General features: G+C 49.7%; 1 protein-coding gene across 7 annotated transcripts in view; it reads left to right on the top strand.

The window, feature by feature from the left end:
• Window positions 1-15,998, top strand: part of CASZ1 (castor zinc finger 1) — a 141,381-nt gene that overhangs the window by 119,985 nt on the left and 5,398 nt on the right. For 5 of the 7 annotated variants that reach the window (XM_060258922.1, XM_060258924.1, XM_060258921.1 and 2 more), the window contains 9 exons: window positions 34-175; window positions 847-910; window positions 3,145-3,299; window positions 5,348-5,470; window positions 7,192-7,509; window positions 8,358-8,556; window positions 9,345-9,516; window positions 14,656-14,804; window positions 15,707-15,941. In XM_060258922.1, coding sequence (XP_060114905.1) covers window positions 34-175; window positions 847-910; window positions 3,145-3,299; window positions 5,348-5,470; window positions 7,192-7,509; window positions 8,358-8,556; window positions 9,345-9,516; window positions 14,656-14,804; window positions 15,707-15,941 — 1,557 coding nt within the window. The remainder of the gene's footprint in view (window positions 1-33; window positions 176-846; window positions 911-3,144; window positions 3,300-5,347; window positions 5,471-7,191; window positions 7,510-8,357; window positions 8,557-9,344; window positions 9,517-14,655; window positions 14,805-15,706; window positions 15,942-15,998) is intronic. The other 2 variants (XM_060258925.1, XM_060258928.1) reach the window with 1 other exon arrangement.

The raw sequence follows: 15,998 nt of genomic DNA on the forward strand, positions 1-15,998 counted from the left end.
CTGCCCCCCCCCCCACCGCTTTCTTTAATGCAGGGAACGGGCAGCTGACCACTCTGGGACGATTTAACCCAGCTCAGATAAAACAAGAGACCACTGAAAGTCCGGGCTCTGCTTCCACCGTGACCCAGGATTCCTTGCAGGAGCACAGCCTGGACCTGAGTGTGAAGGATCACGGGTAAGAGAAAGAGACTTTGTGTTGGTGGATTCAGATCAGAGCTGCACTGAAAAGCTTTCAGTGCGGGGATGTGTGTGCTTTAAGCCCATTGTTGCAACCACCTGGATCCACTCAAGAGTGGTAATGGGGCCCATAATTGTAGCATCAGAAGCTACAGCCTTCCTCCATGAAACAGGCACAATTTGTTAAGCTTTTAATGGATCTCAACATCATATTCCTTCCTCTGAACCCAGCCTTGCTTACCCATGTGAACGAATGTGGCATCTTGGTTCAGCCAGCACATCTTCTGGCCTGCTGGTTGGATTGTATCCTGCTGAGCAGTGCAAAAGCACGAAAGGTCTTCCCGTAAACTTCCTCAGCGGTTGGAAGGTCCCCAGCTTTCCTCATTAATTTCTTTGTTGCATGGCTGAAATGAGGAAGTGAGCACAGTGTCAAGATACGAGGAGCCGTTTGGCCGTTGGGTGAACCAAACTGGTCCGCCAACAGTCTTCCACTCAAATCTTGACCGAATCTTCACTGTACCAGCTAGATCTCTTGGGACAAGAGCAGATATCACATTGTCCTTGTGATGCAGCAGGTGGAAGTGTGTGGGGGGGGCAGTTTGAAAGGAGAATTAATTGCAGTCCCCCAATGCACGTCTTAACGAAACCCTGTTGGTTTGTGTGTTCCAGTAATGAATCAAATGGCCACACAGTCTCGGCAAATTCATCTCTTTTATCCTCGCTTATGAATAAGGTAAGAGCCATCCATCAAAGGCCTTTCATTCCCCCCACCAAGAGAAATTAAAGCCGTGGTGGCGAGGTGGGGAGGGAGGGGGAGATGCGTTTGTTTTTTAATGTTTTGCCTCTAATAAGATGAGTTTGTACCATTTAAATTTTGAGACCATTTTTCATCGGGTATAATTTCAGAGCCACTGCTTACAAATTAATTTAATGAACTGGCTGAAGAAATATATCGCAGCCTCTGACATCCCCCCCCTTTTTTTCCCCTTCTCTATCCCTTCAGAAGGAGGAGGGCGTCCAAAAGGGTTTGTTTTTCATTTCCAAACCTGACAACTCTATTTTTTTCTCTTTCACACACACACACTTTTGTGTTCTAGTCGTAATTCTATTTATTTGCCTTAAATGTTTTGGGGTTTTTTTTTTAAATTGAGGAGGAAGATTGTATCTGTGTTAATTGAGAATAGGAAAGAGGGGGGAAAGTTTTGAGCCAGAGTCTTCAGTGGCAAGTTTGTTGCTCTGTTGCTCTCTGACAGCACCACTCTGAATGTTTTTTTTCAAATACGCTCAATTATTGGTTTCAGTTGTTTTTAAACAGTGTACCCAACAGAAATGTGTATTTTTTTTTTGTCCTTTTAAACAACAAACATGACTTTGGCTGAATTCATTATGTCAGCCCGTTATGCTTGAGTATCCTGCTGTCTGTTGGGCTCTTGAGGCATTATTCCACCCCCACCCCACCCCCAGGAGAGCTCAGAGCAAAAAGTCCAACCAGGCCACAGCCCCCCTCAAAAAGGACTATTTGACTGCTCTCCCATTTCTTCCGTCTCTCCTTCCCTTATCAGTCCCACCAAGTTTTTTAGGTTTTTTTTGGGGGGGGGGGGGGGCGGTTTGCTTTCCTCTGCTTTTGGGTTTTCACTTTTTTTGTTTGTTTGTTTAGCACTTAATGGGGCTGGAGCGTAGCAATCCTGTTCAGCATTTTTCTGCTCTTCATTTAAATCCATCATTGATTTTGGCCATTTGGGGATAGATTTTTCAAAAGCAGGTAAATGGGTTGCATTTACCTGCTGCGTCAACTCGACTGACGTCTCAGAGTATCGGGAAGACGTTCCGTGGAGAGCCCAAAGATCCATACTTCCGACCTCAAGCCATGTTCAGGCTTCCTCAGCTAGAGCCCTGCTGGATCACCCGCGAAGGCCCATCTCATCCAGCCAGAGGCGTCACTAGGGCAGGGCCAAGGGGGCCATTGGCCCCCCCCTAGAGCATTCTCATTGGCCCCCTAGGGCTCTTTGAAGGCAGCAGGCGGCAAGCAATCACAGTCTTTATTGGCGGGAGACGCGGGGAGGCTCTTTCAAGGCAGTGGCGAAGCGAGAGAAGGCCGGGAGGGAAGAGGAAAGCGCAGCTCTCCGCAGGCAGGCATCAGAGGGCGAGCAGGCAAACCAGGGAAGGGAGGACGTTGCGAGCCAACCAGCGAGGGAAAGGAGGCTTTAGACGCGCGGGGCGCAGGAGGGAAGGGAAGGGGGCAGGCAGGCAGAGAGCGAGGGAGTCCCTCACGCAGGAGGAAAACAGGCGGCATCGGCCGCGCTCGCAGCAGCAAGAGGAGGAGCGGGTGAGGGGTAGCGCAGGAGCATTGCCGGCAGTGCGCATGAGCGCCAGTGCTGAAGACTCCGCACCGCAGGCGCTGCTGCTGGCGGCGGGGGAGGAGGGGGCAGGCGACGAGGACCCGAAGCGGGCTTCTTTCTCGCTGGTTCTCACCAGGTGCGCTGAGCTCCCCCAGCCGCCGCTCTCGGCTAGCAACTGGTCTTGCACAAGCCCGCGCCGCCGCCAGCGCCTTGGGAGGGATGGACTGATGGAAGAAGTAGTTTGCAGGACGAGCAGCGCCTCTCCTCAAGTTTCGGGACGGTTACCGTCCCCAAATCTTTCGGCTTCTCCAGGCGGAGGCTTCCTTTGTTCGAACGCGAGGGATTTAGCACCTCTGGGCAGCGCACGAGGACTGCTGCTCTTCCCTCCGAGTCCGGCACACTTGGCCCCAGGGTGCAACCGACTTGGCCCCAGGGTGCAACCCACGCACTTGGCCCCAGGGTGCAACCCACCCCAGTGACGCCACTGCATCCAGCTTCCTTTCTCTGGTGTTTCCAGGCAGCTCACAAGCAGGGCATGGGCTGAATGTTGCTCCCTCCCACCACCAGTGGATTGACAGCCTTCCTCCCTCACATGCAGCATCTGTTTTTTTGCCCCCCCCCCCCCCAGATGTCTCAGACTAACCCCAACCTGGGCAACCTTCTCGGCTTGAAGGCAGAAGTGGACTGCAGCCAGCCAGGGGAGGCCTCGCAGTTCCTGGGCAAGGCAGTCAAGGCCCTCGTCCAAGAGAAACTCTCTGAGCCCTGGAAGATGTACTTGCGCAGGTGAGGGACAGGGGCAGAGCTGCTTGGAAAGAGAGAGCTGAGTGTCCCCGACAGCAGAGTCTTAAAATGTTTGGCAAGATGGCCCCTCACCCCTGAGACCATCACTTGACTCGCTCCTCGGGGTGCCAGCCTGCATCTCACGCCTGACCACAGTTGCTCGGCACATGTTTAGCTTACAGGAAACTGCAAAAGCGCATCTTGCACAATGTTACAGCTCCTGTAAAAAAAACAAGCCATTGTGTAAAAAAAAAGAGAGCCAGTTTGGTGTCGTGGTTAAGTGCCTGGACTCTTATCTGGGAGAACCGGGTTTGACTCCTCACTCCTTCACTTGCAGCTGCTGGAATGGCCTTGGGTTAGCCAGAGATCTTGCAGAGTTGCCTCTTTCACATGCTTCGATGGGTGGGCTACAGTGGGGCCAAGCCCTTTACTGTCTTATTTCCTGCATGCTCCTCCTTTGTTGTCATTTCTCTCTTGAGGTATTCTCAGCTCCTCTCAGATTATGATAATCCAAGGATTTCAGTATTAGACTGTTTACTGTTCCTCTTGAATTAGGAAATAATCCAAACTGAACTCTTCCTGGCAAGATTTGTTGGCTCCAACCCCAACATAGCACTGTCATTTATATTGTCCAGATTTCCTCAGCCTTCTGTAGGCCCATGGGGGTGTCCCTTTCACCCAAGCCTATTTGGACTTCTTTAGGGGAACCCATGAGACATTACCAAAATAATATAACCTTTCACTCATGTGGTCATTCTGTCTTGCAAAGCAACTGAGGGAACACAGCATAGAATATTCTCCCTTTCACTCAGTTAAGACAATGCTGTTTCTTCCAGTGTAATCCTAAAGAGAGTCACCCCCATCTAAAACCACAGACTTCAATGGGCTTAGAAAGCTGTAACTCTGTTTAGGATCGCACTGTCAGTCATTTTGCTTTTGTAAATGTTGAATTATGCTTTTTCTTACTGATGATGGAATCCTTATTATTGCTTGTTTTGATTCCTTGAGAACCCTAAATGGGGTGAGAAGGTTGGAATGCAAGTTTTTTTTTAAATAAATACAAAAATGAAATGTTGTGCCACCTCCAGAATTGCTCTTGGGAAAACCAGAAGGACTTCCAGATTCTTGAAATCCTATCAGTGCTGAGGCTAGAGAGAGGTCTGCTCGCATCACATGATGCCACATTTGACTCTCTTTCCCTTTCAGTTTTTATCCAAAGAATTCTTTATTCTTTGAAACTTGTTTGGCTTTTCTTCTAATCAAAAAGAATCACAGCACGAGATGCTGGCAGGGCTCTGTGGGAACCAGTGTCAATAGATTGAGACACATTTTAAATCTTCACCTTGTCCAATAGTGAACCAGCCTTGAACTATTTTAAGCCGTTTTGGTATGTTACAGTAATACTGATTTGAAACCATTTGACCTTGCTTTTCTTAAAAATCAATTCAAAGCAGTAACAGGGAACGTTCCACCTTTCCAAATATGATGAGACTGAATATATTAAGAAGGGCCTTTTCTTCCTGCACAGCAACTTTCTCCTACAAGATTATAAGTTATCTCACAAGGGAGAGAAACAGTTGTCCTCCTCCAGGATCTTCCAAAAAAAAAGACACCTTCATCAGTGTTTTTCAATATGTAAATGTATTTAAATTCAATTGATTCATTAATCCTTTCAAAGTCAAGCAGTTAATTAAAACCCTCTAACCCGTTGACATTCCTGGGGAATCGTATTCTGGTTCCCTCCCATTCTCATGGATCTCCTCCCTTTCTTGCACCCTACTGGTTTGATCAGTTATCAAGGCCATTGTCTTTTTTGGCACAAGTGAGCTCCCGTCCTTGTGCTTTTGGGTCCAAAGGAGGCCAAGGACTATCTCAGCTCAGTGAGGAGGCAACCAGCTGCAGAGCCCAGGGATGTCAGAAGCAGTCTCCCCTCCCCCCCCCCCCCCTACACATCAGCAAAGGATGGAAGAGGTCACTGGTGCCTCGCAAAGCACTGCGTCACCTTGTGCTGCTCTCCATAAGGCATGTTTTCACTTCTTTCCTTGGGGCAGGTTTGGTACGAAGGACTTTTGTGATGCCCAGTGCGATTTTCTCCACAAAGTGCATTTCCATTGCGTGGTAGAAGAATGCGGAGCTCTCTTCAGCACCCTGGATGGCGCCATAAAGCATGCCAAGTAAGCATATAGAATGCCAGCAAGGTCCTTTGTCTCTGGTGGTCTTGTTCAGCTGCAGCGAGAGAGCAGTTTATTACAGGGCAGGGCTGGCATCTACGTATCCTGAGGTGGGGCAGCTGCTGTGGCCCAGGGCTTCTGGCCAGGCCCACTGTCACAGACCTCCCACTCTGGTTCTTCTCCCCAGCCACGTGTCCCTGTGCATCTCCCTGACCATCTGCTTGCAGCTGCTCCATCCCCCATGATGAGGAAGAGCATGCAGATGTATGTGTGTGTGAGAGAGAGAGAGAGCACCTGGAAGTCATGTCAACCTCTGGTGACTGACCCCTACTGGGGGCCTGAAAGATATTCAGGGAGCTGGCTGAATAAGCCTGCCTCCACCTCTCAACTGGGTATTTCAAGGACAGTTTCCCATCCAAGTACTACCCACAGTCAACCCTGCTTGGCTTCCAAGATCTGACAAGGCCAGGCTTGCCTGGGCTGTCCAGGTCAGGGCCAGAGGCTGCTCTCCTTGATGGCCGCAGCATCAACAGCTAGTGCTGTGAGCAGGTGGTGGGAGGGGGAGATCGATATGGTGAGCAGGCAGCTATGATTGCAGGTGGTGGTGGGGAGGGCTCATGAGAAGGGGGATATGAGGGGGGTCTGGGGTGGGCAGAAGGGAGGCCACTGTCTGCCCAGGACCTCCTAAAATCTGGACCAGCACTGTTCACAGGGACTGCATCTAAAACCCAGAACTACAGAGATGGCCACAGACAAATACATCCATTCCTCCAAGCAAGCAGATCATCTTATGTGGAATATCCCATTGGTCTGAGACAATACAGGACAGCTTCAGATGTTTGCCAACTGACAAAGCAGTGCAGCTGTGGTGGTTTGGATCTCACCTCACCCTAGATAGCTTCTCGCAGCTCAGACCCCCCCCCTCAAATTTATAATATGGGAATAAAGCAGGGTTGCACTTAGCTGCTGTCTATTGGGTGGTCTTCTGTGCAGCCACACATGGGACTCCACATGCAGAGGCCAGCCTCAGTAGGTGCAGGCCCAGGTGTGCCTGCACAGAAGCCACAAAGATGAACAACACTTCCCCTATTTTGCAGAGTCACTAAAGACAAACAACCCTTTCCCTGTTTTGCAAAGTCACTATAAGCTAATGCATGCTAAGAGCTTTGGATTCTTGAAATGAATTTATTTATTTACAGCCTCTTAACTTGAAACAATTTGAGGAAACATGTTCTACAGGGTCCAAATGCTTCTGTAACTGTATCCCATTTTTAATTTGGGTCTTACTTTCCTTGGGCAGCCACAGAGCCTCCTCTTAGGATTTTAGGTTTGGTTTGGTACATTTAGACTATAAAAGCTCTCTGCAGCCAGGCCCTCTGTTTAAAGGGGGAAGCAGAGCTGGCTGCAGGCATCTCAGGGTAGCAGGACTCGGAACTGTGCAAGGTGAAGAGCTTCTGTCATAAGTGCAGAAGGGGCAGACTCAAGCACAAAATTTGCCTATATATATTTTTAATTAAATAAAAACCTGATAGTAACGGAAGAGGGGTGGACAGTGCAAAGGACAAGTCAGTGTGAGACGTATCCAAATAAAAACCAAGAATGTCACCTGATTGATGAGGCACTAATTTGCACACTTGAAACCCAGAACTGGGGTGCCAATCAGGATGGGGCCCATACAAGATAGCCGTGGCCTAAGTATTTACTGATGTTTCCTCTTATTACAGTTTCCACTTCCGAACGGAGGGCGGAGCTGTGAAAATCAACTCTGAATTGTCCTTCCCATCTGCTGCGGAGACCAAGACTTCCTTATCGCCATCCGCTTCTTCCGTCACTGCAGCCAATGCCTCTGCCCTGGACGTGGCCACTCCAAACGCAGCGTCCGTGTCCTCCACTTCCACACTCCTGGCGTGGAAACAGCTGGCTTCCACCATGTCTCAGATCCCAGCGTCAGTGCCTAACCTGGCAACGTCACCCTTGGCAACAACCTCCCTTGAAAACGCCAAGCCTCAGGTCAAGCCCGGATTCCTCCAGTTCCAGGAGAAGTGAGTGACTCTGGTTTGTTGTCTGGAAGAGGCAAAAGCTCTTTTCTCTGAATGACGTCCCATGCAGTTCTCCTTCCTTCCCACCATGGTAGCATTATTACAGCTGTCTGTCTGACCTGCTGAGCAGCAGGTGTTCATGTTAAATTATTTTTAATATGACTTACAAAATAACACAGGTGGCAGGCCCCAACTTCCTCCCATGTCACCCGAAGAGTGTTTGAGTCTAGAGCGGCCGTTTTGTATCATACACAGATTTTATCAGTCTACCAAAACTCAGAGAGCCAGTTTGGTGTCATGTTTAAGTGTGCAGACTCTTATCTGGGAGAACCAGGTTTGATTCCCCACTCCTCCACTTGCAGCTGCTGGAATGGCCTTGGGTCAGCCATAGCTCTGGCAGAGGTTGTCCTTGAAAGGGCAGCTGCTGTGAGAGCCCTCTCCAGCCCCACCCACCTCACAGGCTGTTCGTTGCTGGGGAGGAAGATAATGGGGATTGTGAGCCGCTCTGAGATTCTGATTTAGGGTGGAGGGCAGAATATAAATCCAATGTCGTTGTCGTCTTCTTCCAATGAATAATAAATCAGATCATTATCTGTCAGATGTGATACCTCTCAAAGATAACATTAAAACTCTAGCATAGTGGATTTCTGTGGCACCTTGCTACCCAAAGATCGTTGGCAACAGCATTAACTTTTTCTCCCTCTTCATGCTTTAAAAGGGTCCAGGACACGTTCAGGTTGTGGAGGGAGATGGCCTCCAGCAAGGGACACTTGTCTCCCTAAGGATAACTGCGCTCTTTGAAAGTAGAAGGATGGCAAGAGAGAGACTCACTCTGTCTGCTTCTTTCCCAGTGACCCCTGTCTGGCAACGGATTGCAAGTATGCCAACAAATTCCACTTCCATTGTCTCTTTGGGAACTGCAAGTACGTGTGCAAAACATCCGGGAAAGCCGAGTCCCACTGCCTGGACCACATCAACCCCAATAACAACCTGGTGAATGTGCGAGACCAGTTTGCTTATTACTCCCTGCAGAGTCTCTGCCCAAACCAGGTAAGAGCAGAGGGGAGCGATGATATGCTCAAGATGGGGAGGGGGGGGGGGTTGAAGAAAGGGAGGGCTCCTTCCTCAGAGGAATGCAACATTGCCCTGCATTTGCAGGGAGCTGCTATATGACACATCATGCCTTTTTGGAGCATATCGCATGGGGTTCTTTCCCTTTAAGGCAAAGCCAAGGCTTCTCCCCACTCCCACTTCATCCCTTTAAGAGTTTAGCTCCCCCCACCCCCATTAACAGAAGCCATGACTCAGCTGGGAAGCTTCAAGAGGGGATTGGATAAGTACATGGAGCAGAGGTGCATCAGTGGCTCTTAGCCACAGCATATTGTTGGAACTCTCTGTCTGGGGCAGGGATGCTCTGTATTCTGGGTGCTTGGGGTGGGGGGGAGGTACAGTGGGAGGGCTTCTAGCCCTGAGGCGGAATTCTGGGCCATGAGGATGGGGAGCAGCCAGATTGTGGTTGTGTTGGCATTTCTGTGCCAGCGGGATAGAGGGGCATGGGAAGAGACAGCATCATGGGACCAGGACATGCCGTGCCCATCCTCCCCCATCTCCACCATGCGAGGCCTTCTTCCCCAACACTTGTCTCTTGAGATCACCCAGGGATGCTGGTGACGGAGTCTGCAAAGCTCCCAGGACAGGCTTCAGTGAGGCAAGCGTGCCCCTAGTCCTTGTAGGTGGCCAGCGTGGGCCTTCGGTTTGAGACAGTAAATGAGTTCTGAGGAAGGAAGTGGGTTGATCCGGATGGGCCCATCTTATTGGTCACCATCTTCTCCCTCCAGCACTGTGAATTCCGAATGCGGGGCCACTACCATTGCCTTCGTCCCGGCTGCTTTTTTGTGACCAACATCACCACCAAGCTGCCCTGGCACGTGAAGAAGCACGAGAAGGCAGAGCGGAGAGCAGCCAACGGCTTCAAGTACTTCACAAAGCGGGAGGAGTGTGGCAGGCTAGGTAGGCCTTCCTTCTCACCTCTTCCTCAGGGGTAACTTGGCATGCCGGGCCTGAGGGCAGGCCAAGTCGTTAACTGACCTCACCAGCCATAAAGAGGAAGCCACTTTTCAGTAACAACACAGGGGACTTGCTGGTTTCTTCACACAGGTTTGGCTGTTGGCTCTGATGAGGCAGGCTCTCTTCTCCTATCTGTTAGTGACTCTTTGTCTCTTCCTTGAGCCATGGGAAGTTCCCAAATCTGTTTCTGTGGAGGGAGGAGGGAACACCAGAGAGCTTTCCTCTCTACAGATCTGCAGGTTGCAAAGTTATTTGCAGAGATGCGCTGGCAAGATGCACACCGGAAGCGCTCGTGCCAGGGCAGAGTCCTTTCAGCACGTGACACAAACACACCAGAATGCTTTCGGTGCATCTTCTCTTTCTAGTCTCATGCCCGGTCAAAAATCTAGCAAGTCACTTCTCTGCAAAAAAAAATTAAAAATTCTCTGGTCAGGCAAACAGCCCACCTTGGAATAGTGCCATGAACCAACTTACTTGATGCATCCTGCCTGTAAGTAACCAGAATGGGGAGGATGTGAAGAATCACGGATACAAGCTTGCTGTATTACCGTGATGGACAGGTCTGAATGCCATGTCCTTAATCTGGATTCAAGCAAAACAAAGGAAGGAAACCCCTGCTGCTGCTCTGATGGTTAGATATTTGAGTGTGAGAAAAGGCTCAGAAATCTCCCAGTAGTTTTGTCCCCTCTTGATCCCAGCACCTTGAGGGGCAGACCTTTGAGAGGCAGTGCCTAGCCTGAGTGGCAGAAGCCAGTGTTTCTCACTTGGAGGGAGGAGATGCTCTCATTCTTTAGGCTGCCCCACCTTTCTCCTGGCACCCCTTGCTGCTTCTGTGCTGGAGGCAAGTGCTGCATTGCTTCTTCTAATGCCAGCAACCCAGCCGAACATCAGCACATCAAAGCGCCTGAGAGATGGCAAAGAGCAGAGGTGTGCAGTTGGCAGCTCCGTTCCTCAGACGTATTTGGCAGTGCCAAAGCAATTACGAAATCGTAACCCCCACCCCCAAATGCCTCCAGCAGTTAATGGCAAACAAGGCAAGCTTGCTCTGGCCAAACCCACACACAGTGCCTCAGCCTCTTGGCCCGTCTGCACGCTTAGAGCAGACACAGCTATCAGGTGAACAGCCAGTGCCATTGGCTGAGCTGTGGAAGGAGGGGGGATCTGCACAGGCCCCCCAGTCTGCATGGCCACAACTGTTGTTTTTGCACAATTCAGGAGCCAGCCAGACTTGGGATGCAGAGAAGGAAGAGAAACCAACTTCCGATGCTGTGAGCACCGGTACAGTGTTGTGGTTAATGTTGGGCTAGGATGTAGGAGACCTGGGTTTGAATTTCCACTCTGCCGTGGAAGGTGGCTGGGTGACCTTAGGGCCGTTGGACACTCTCAGCTTCCACTCAGCATTGAGGGGAGAATAAAACTGAGGAGGTTGTAAGGCACTTTGGTTCCTGTTGTGGAGAAAAGTGGACTATAAGTGAAATAATTAAAATAATTAAAATAGACCTGTGAATGGACCTGCTTTTGTGTTGGGTTCAATGCACGGAGGCGAGGCTTAAGAAAACAAACTCCCACCCGCCACCCCCCACACAAACCCAAACCACCTATTGGGAGTAAACAGAGAGGCTGTTGTTCGATTTCTTGGAGCAGGACAAATAGCAGCTTCTGGAGACTGTTTGTGGTTGGGGGGGGAAGAACCGGGGGAGAGGGCTTAAAGAATCTGGGTTTGGGCTGGACTAGGGCCCATGTGACTGCTAGTTATTTATTAAACAGGGACAAGCAGGCAGTGGCATTGTGCTTGTGCAGAATAAAGCGAGCAAGAAGACGGGGGTGGGGATGCTGGAAACATTTAAACGTGAGGTCTGGAAGCTTGAACTTGATGTGGAATGTGATGAGCAGCCAGAACTGTAAGAGAAGTGAATGTAATAAAAGACAGCTTCTGCACCAGAAGTAACTGGAAGACGTAACAGGAACAAAGGTCAGGTAGGAGGAGGGTGCGGTAGCTGGAACAAGTCAGGAAAAGAAAAAGCAGATGTGGGAGATGCTGAAAGTGTGAGGACTAGCTATTGGAAGCAAGGGAAGACCCTCAAAGGACATCACAGAATCAGCCCGTGGCCTGCTGTTCTTGCTGCTGGTTGACCTGGAGCCAGAAGCACTCGGGAAAGCCCAACCGTTTTCAGTCTCAAAGATGCCGGCTGAGTTACAAACAGGTGCCAAAGGCGGATTAATGTTTTTCTTTTAAAAACCTGTTTTGGACAAAGTATTCAAGTCATTTCTTCTGGCAGCAAAGATTTCTGAGCCAAACCAGGATTTACTAGAAGGCAAAGTGACTATCCATCAAAGCCAGTTTGGATCCCCTCTGAAGGGGGAGGGGAGCAAAATGGCACCAGCTTTCAGCCATTAATCAGATCGACTCCTGTTGCCCCTTAGAAACATTTCACTCCATGTTGTCATGGCATCAGGTCTTCGCTGGAGACCTAAGAACAAACAAGGCCAGGGCTCTTTATGTCCCTAGTTTCCTCTCCTCCCCACCATGAAACCCATTTGATCGACAGAGGATAAAAATAGCAAACACACACAAAAACACAAGGCATGCTCGCACACAAAACCACCCAAGATTTTTAAAGAGTGTGGGGAGGTGAGAGAAGGACTGTTCAGTTTTTACTTCATAAAGAATTTATGTCGGAGTGGCAGCCAGCCACCAGAGGTAACCTGGGCAACGGGAAACACCACAAGACCGCCCCTTACCTGGCTCTTGTCAAGAAGCTGGGAGGTTGCTGCTGTTTGCTCAACCGGTGGCGTTTCGGGGATCGCTGGGGCCAGACAAAGGCAGCCTGCGAGACGTGACACTCAGCTGCCCGGGCAACGGGCAAGCCTTCACCTGCCTTCTGCCGATAGAGTTTCAATCCCGCCAGCACTGTTTGTTCTTCTTCCCGAAAGATGAACAGCATGGCAGTGGGACGGGGAGGGCAGGTGAGGGGGAGCTGTGGGGGAGGCCAATAATATCTCAACAAATACTAACTTGATGGAGGAAATAAAACTGCATTTTGTCCTTAAGGGGGGGAAACAGTTTGTTTTATTCGCAAGCTAATTTTGACAAGGCCAAGTTGTGTGTGTGTTGTGGGTGGGGGCAGATTCTTGGGCATGTTGAAGAATAAGCCCACAACGCTCATGAATTTACGTGCATAACTTTGTTCAGCAGCACTGACCGTTCGTATTACAATGCACAAATTGATTCATAATCTTCATGTTACCCATTCCCTTATTGTGCTTCTGTTTCAAAGGGAACTGGGGTAGAAAAAAAATGCAATTCCACACCTCCAACCAGAAAGTCTTGGCTAAGTACAACTCCAGGGCAAGCTGACCTTCTGGTGGTCAAAAAGAGCGGTCAAAAAAAAGTTTTGTCCAGCGTGTGGCATCCCGAAAAATCCCAAAGAAGGAGGACCCACAACAGTAGTTATGCTGAATGCTGATTCTGCGCTAACTTTGCTCCGTGCCAGGCTTCCATTTTTCTCCGGAGCAAGCTAGTGATTTCACACCAGCTGCTTTGGGCTGCCATTTTGTGTGGGGAAAACCCGCAATTTGCCATGCCGTCACGTAAACCTGTTTTTTCAGGTTTACACTGTGGCATGGCAAATCACGGGTTTTCCCCACGCAAAATGGCAGCGCAGAGCAGCTGGTGCGAAATCACTAGCTTGCTCCGGAGAGAAACGGAAGCCTGACACGGAGCAAAGTTAGTGCAAAATCAGCCACCCTCTTGCTAATCATGAGAACCTCTGATGTGGCAGGCTGTATTGCAGGTTGTAGGGATGGCAGAAGCAGAAACACAGGGCCTTCTCTAAGCCCACCTTGTGAGTTTGTGGCTGGAACGAAACTGGGGACTTCCTGGAGGAAGATGAACATGGGCAGCCGTATTCGTCTGTCTGTAGCAGCAGCAAAGAGCCAGAGTCCAGGAGCACCTTAAGACTAACCAAATTTGCGGCAAGGGAGGAGCTTTGGTATCTGAAGAAGGGAGGAGTGCCTTCTGGAGCTCATCTCCTGCCATCAATTTTGTTAGCCTTTAAGGTGTCACTCGACTCTTGCTCTTTTCTGCTGGCAACTTCCTGGTTTAACAGATCTCTTTTATTAACTACCTCGCTATACCAGCTCACCAAAAAAAGAAAGCAAGTAAATCCCTCTCTCCCCTCTTGCCTTCCCATATTGCTACAAATGGAGGGAGACCCTCATCAACTGTGAGGAGAGAGATCTGTCCCGGGGACAAGTCAAGTCACGCACACAAGTGTGGGTGGTCCAAAAAAGAAATGCAGGTGTCAGCTTGCTGTCTGGACTTCCTCCAGCAGCAGCCATGTAGAGCTCATGCCGCTCTTGATGTCTCTGCTGCTCACACCACATCCCTGTGTGGTAGGCCAGCATTTACTACAGGTTTACAGATGGCAAGCAGAGGCTAAGAGCCATTACCCCAAGGCCCTGGCTAAACAGGGCACTGAACCCACATCCCAAAAATGACATGACCTTATCACACCCCAACAGCTATGCATCGACAGAGGCTTCTATGTTCGCCTCTGTTCTGCCTCGTAGTGAGATGTGGTTATTGCTGAGCTTCCTTCTAGCCAGATCTTCCTTGTGGGAGCTTCCTGTCTCTTTGGAGGCTCTATGAGCATCCCCCGAAGCCCATTCGTCTCCATTCTTCTTGGTTTTGCACTAGCTCTCTAATATTACCAAAGTAAGAAGAGTTCACAACGTTTTCTCAAGTTTTCTGGCTGTAAAAATTCATGTCAGTCCTCACTTCCCTCTCTTCAGTCAAACTTTTGTGGAATGCAGTGAGTGACTGGATGAGGGGATAAAAGCCAACAGAATTTATCTTTAACCCGAGTAAACCACTGAAATGGCTGTTTTAGCAGTTTTGAATAAGCCGTGTCGTCTGCCCTTTGCAAACTAGAATCCTTCCTGTCTTCCTCTGCGGAAGTCCGAATGGGCATCCCAGAATTGCTTCAGCCTTGCAGAAATCAGTGCCTGGAGTTCATTTGTTACCAACAACCCAAAGTGCTCCAGACGGTGGTAAAACTGCTTTGCATTCTCCCTTTCCAGGTTGCAAGTACAACCAAGTTAACAGCCATTTCCATTGCATCCGTGAAGGCTGCCAGTTCTCCTTCCTACTGAAGCATCAGATGACATCCCATGCTAGGAAACACATGAGGAGAATGCTGGGCAAGAACTTTGACCGTGTTCCCACTCAGGTAAGCAACCCCAGCCCAAGAATATAAATGTCTTGGCGGGATGGAAGGGCAGCAGGTCTGTAACCTAACATGTCAGCTTTAGTCCTCATGGCATAGTGGTCTGTATCACAACAGCTGATGCACTTTAAAAGGATGTGAATGGATGGGCAGGCTGGGCCGTCCACATTCCCATATGCAGCTCTGCATGGAAAATGTTACATCAGAACTTAAGATCGATGTTAATGTTCCGGGAAGAGGATCACCAAGCGTGATGCAAAATTCCCATAAGCTCTTCATTTGCAGATCACTCTTATAAAACCCACACCAGTTCTCAGTCCTCACACTGTATGGGAGCCGTTCCAAAAGCACTCCTATTAGGTCAGGAAAGACTTAATGCATTTCAGCCCCATGCTGTGTCAGTATATATGCATAGAGTCCTGGTCTGGTTGGTTGTAAAATGGAATTCAGATCCCCAGGGTCCTTCATCTCTTCCCGTACCCTAGATAATAGGACATAAACAGGCATCAACTGGGGCAGCAAAGTCAGTCGAACACACAAACATACAAACACGCATCTTAATCCACACACCAAAGGGCCAGTGCCAACATTCAAACTGCCTGGTGCTAAATTCACCAAGTTCAACACAGCCTAACGTTGGTGCCAAGATTAACACTCCCAGGCTCTGACGGCATCAGTATTGACATAGTGGGATTCCCATTGCCAAGATTAACACTCCCAGAGTCTAAAGCCAGGTGGTTTTCATGATGCCAGCCCCAGCGCCTTCGCCAACGTAGCCCAGGCATCCCTTAGGAGCGAATTTAGGCAAAGTGCAGCCGTTGCAAACAAACCCCTGGCATCCACGCTGTGGGGCAGAAGTCATTCTCACCGTGCCCCAATTCCCTATATTGATTTTCTTGCTTCAGGTTATTGGACAGACTCCAAGGAACGAAAACCTCCCTCAAGTCAGTAGCATGGCACCTAGCCCAGCATCGTCAGGGACTCCTGCTTCCTTTCAGGGACCCCAAAGCTTGATGGATACAGAGACGGACGAGTACATCGACTACACGGGATGCAGTCCTGGCGGCATTTCCTCCGAATCCTCCAACATGGACCGCAGCTGCTCCAGTACTCCAGTGGGCAATGAAAGCACTTCAGCAGGTAAGTGGCCCAGCGGAGAAGCTGGCTGATTAGAGATCCTTTGCTCCTGAAAGACTG

This window comes from Heteronotia binoei, chromosome 18 (genome assembly GCF_032191835.1).
Source record: "Heteronotia binoei isolate CCM8104 ecotype False Entrance Well chromosome 18, APGP_CSIRO_Hbin_v1, whole genome shotgun sequence".
NCBI lineage: Eukaryota > Metazoa > Chordata > Lepidosauria > Squamata > Gekkonidae > Heteronotia > Heteronotia binoei.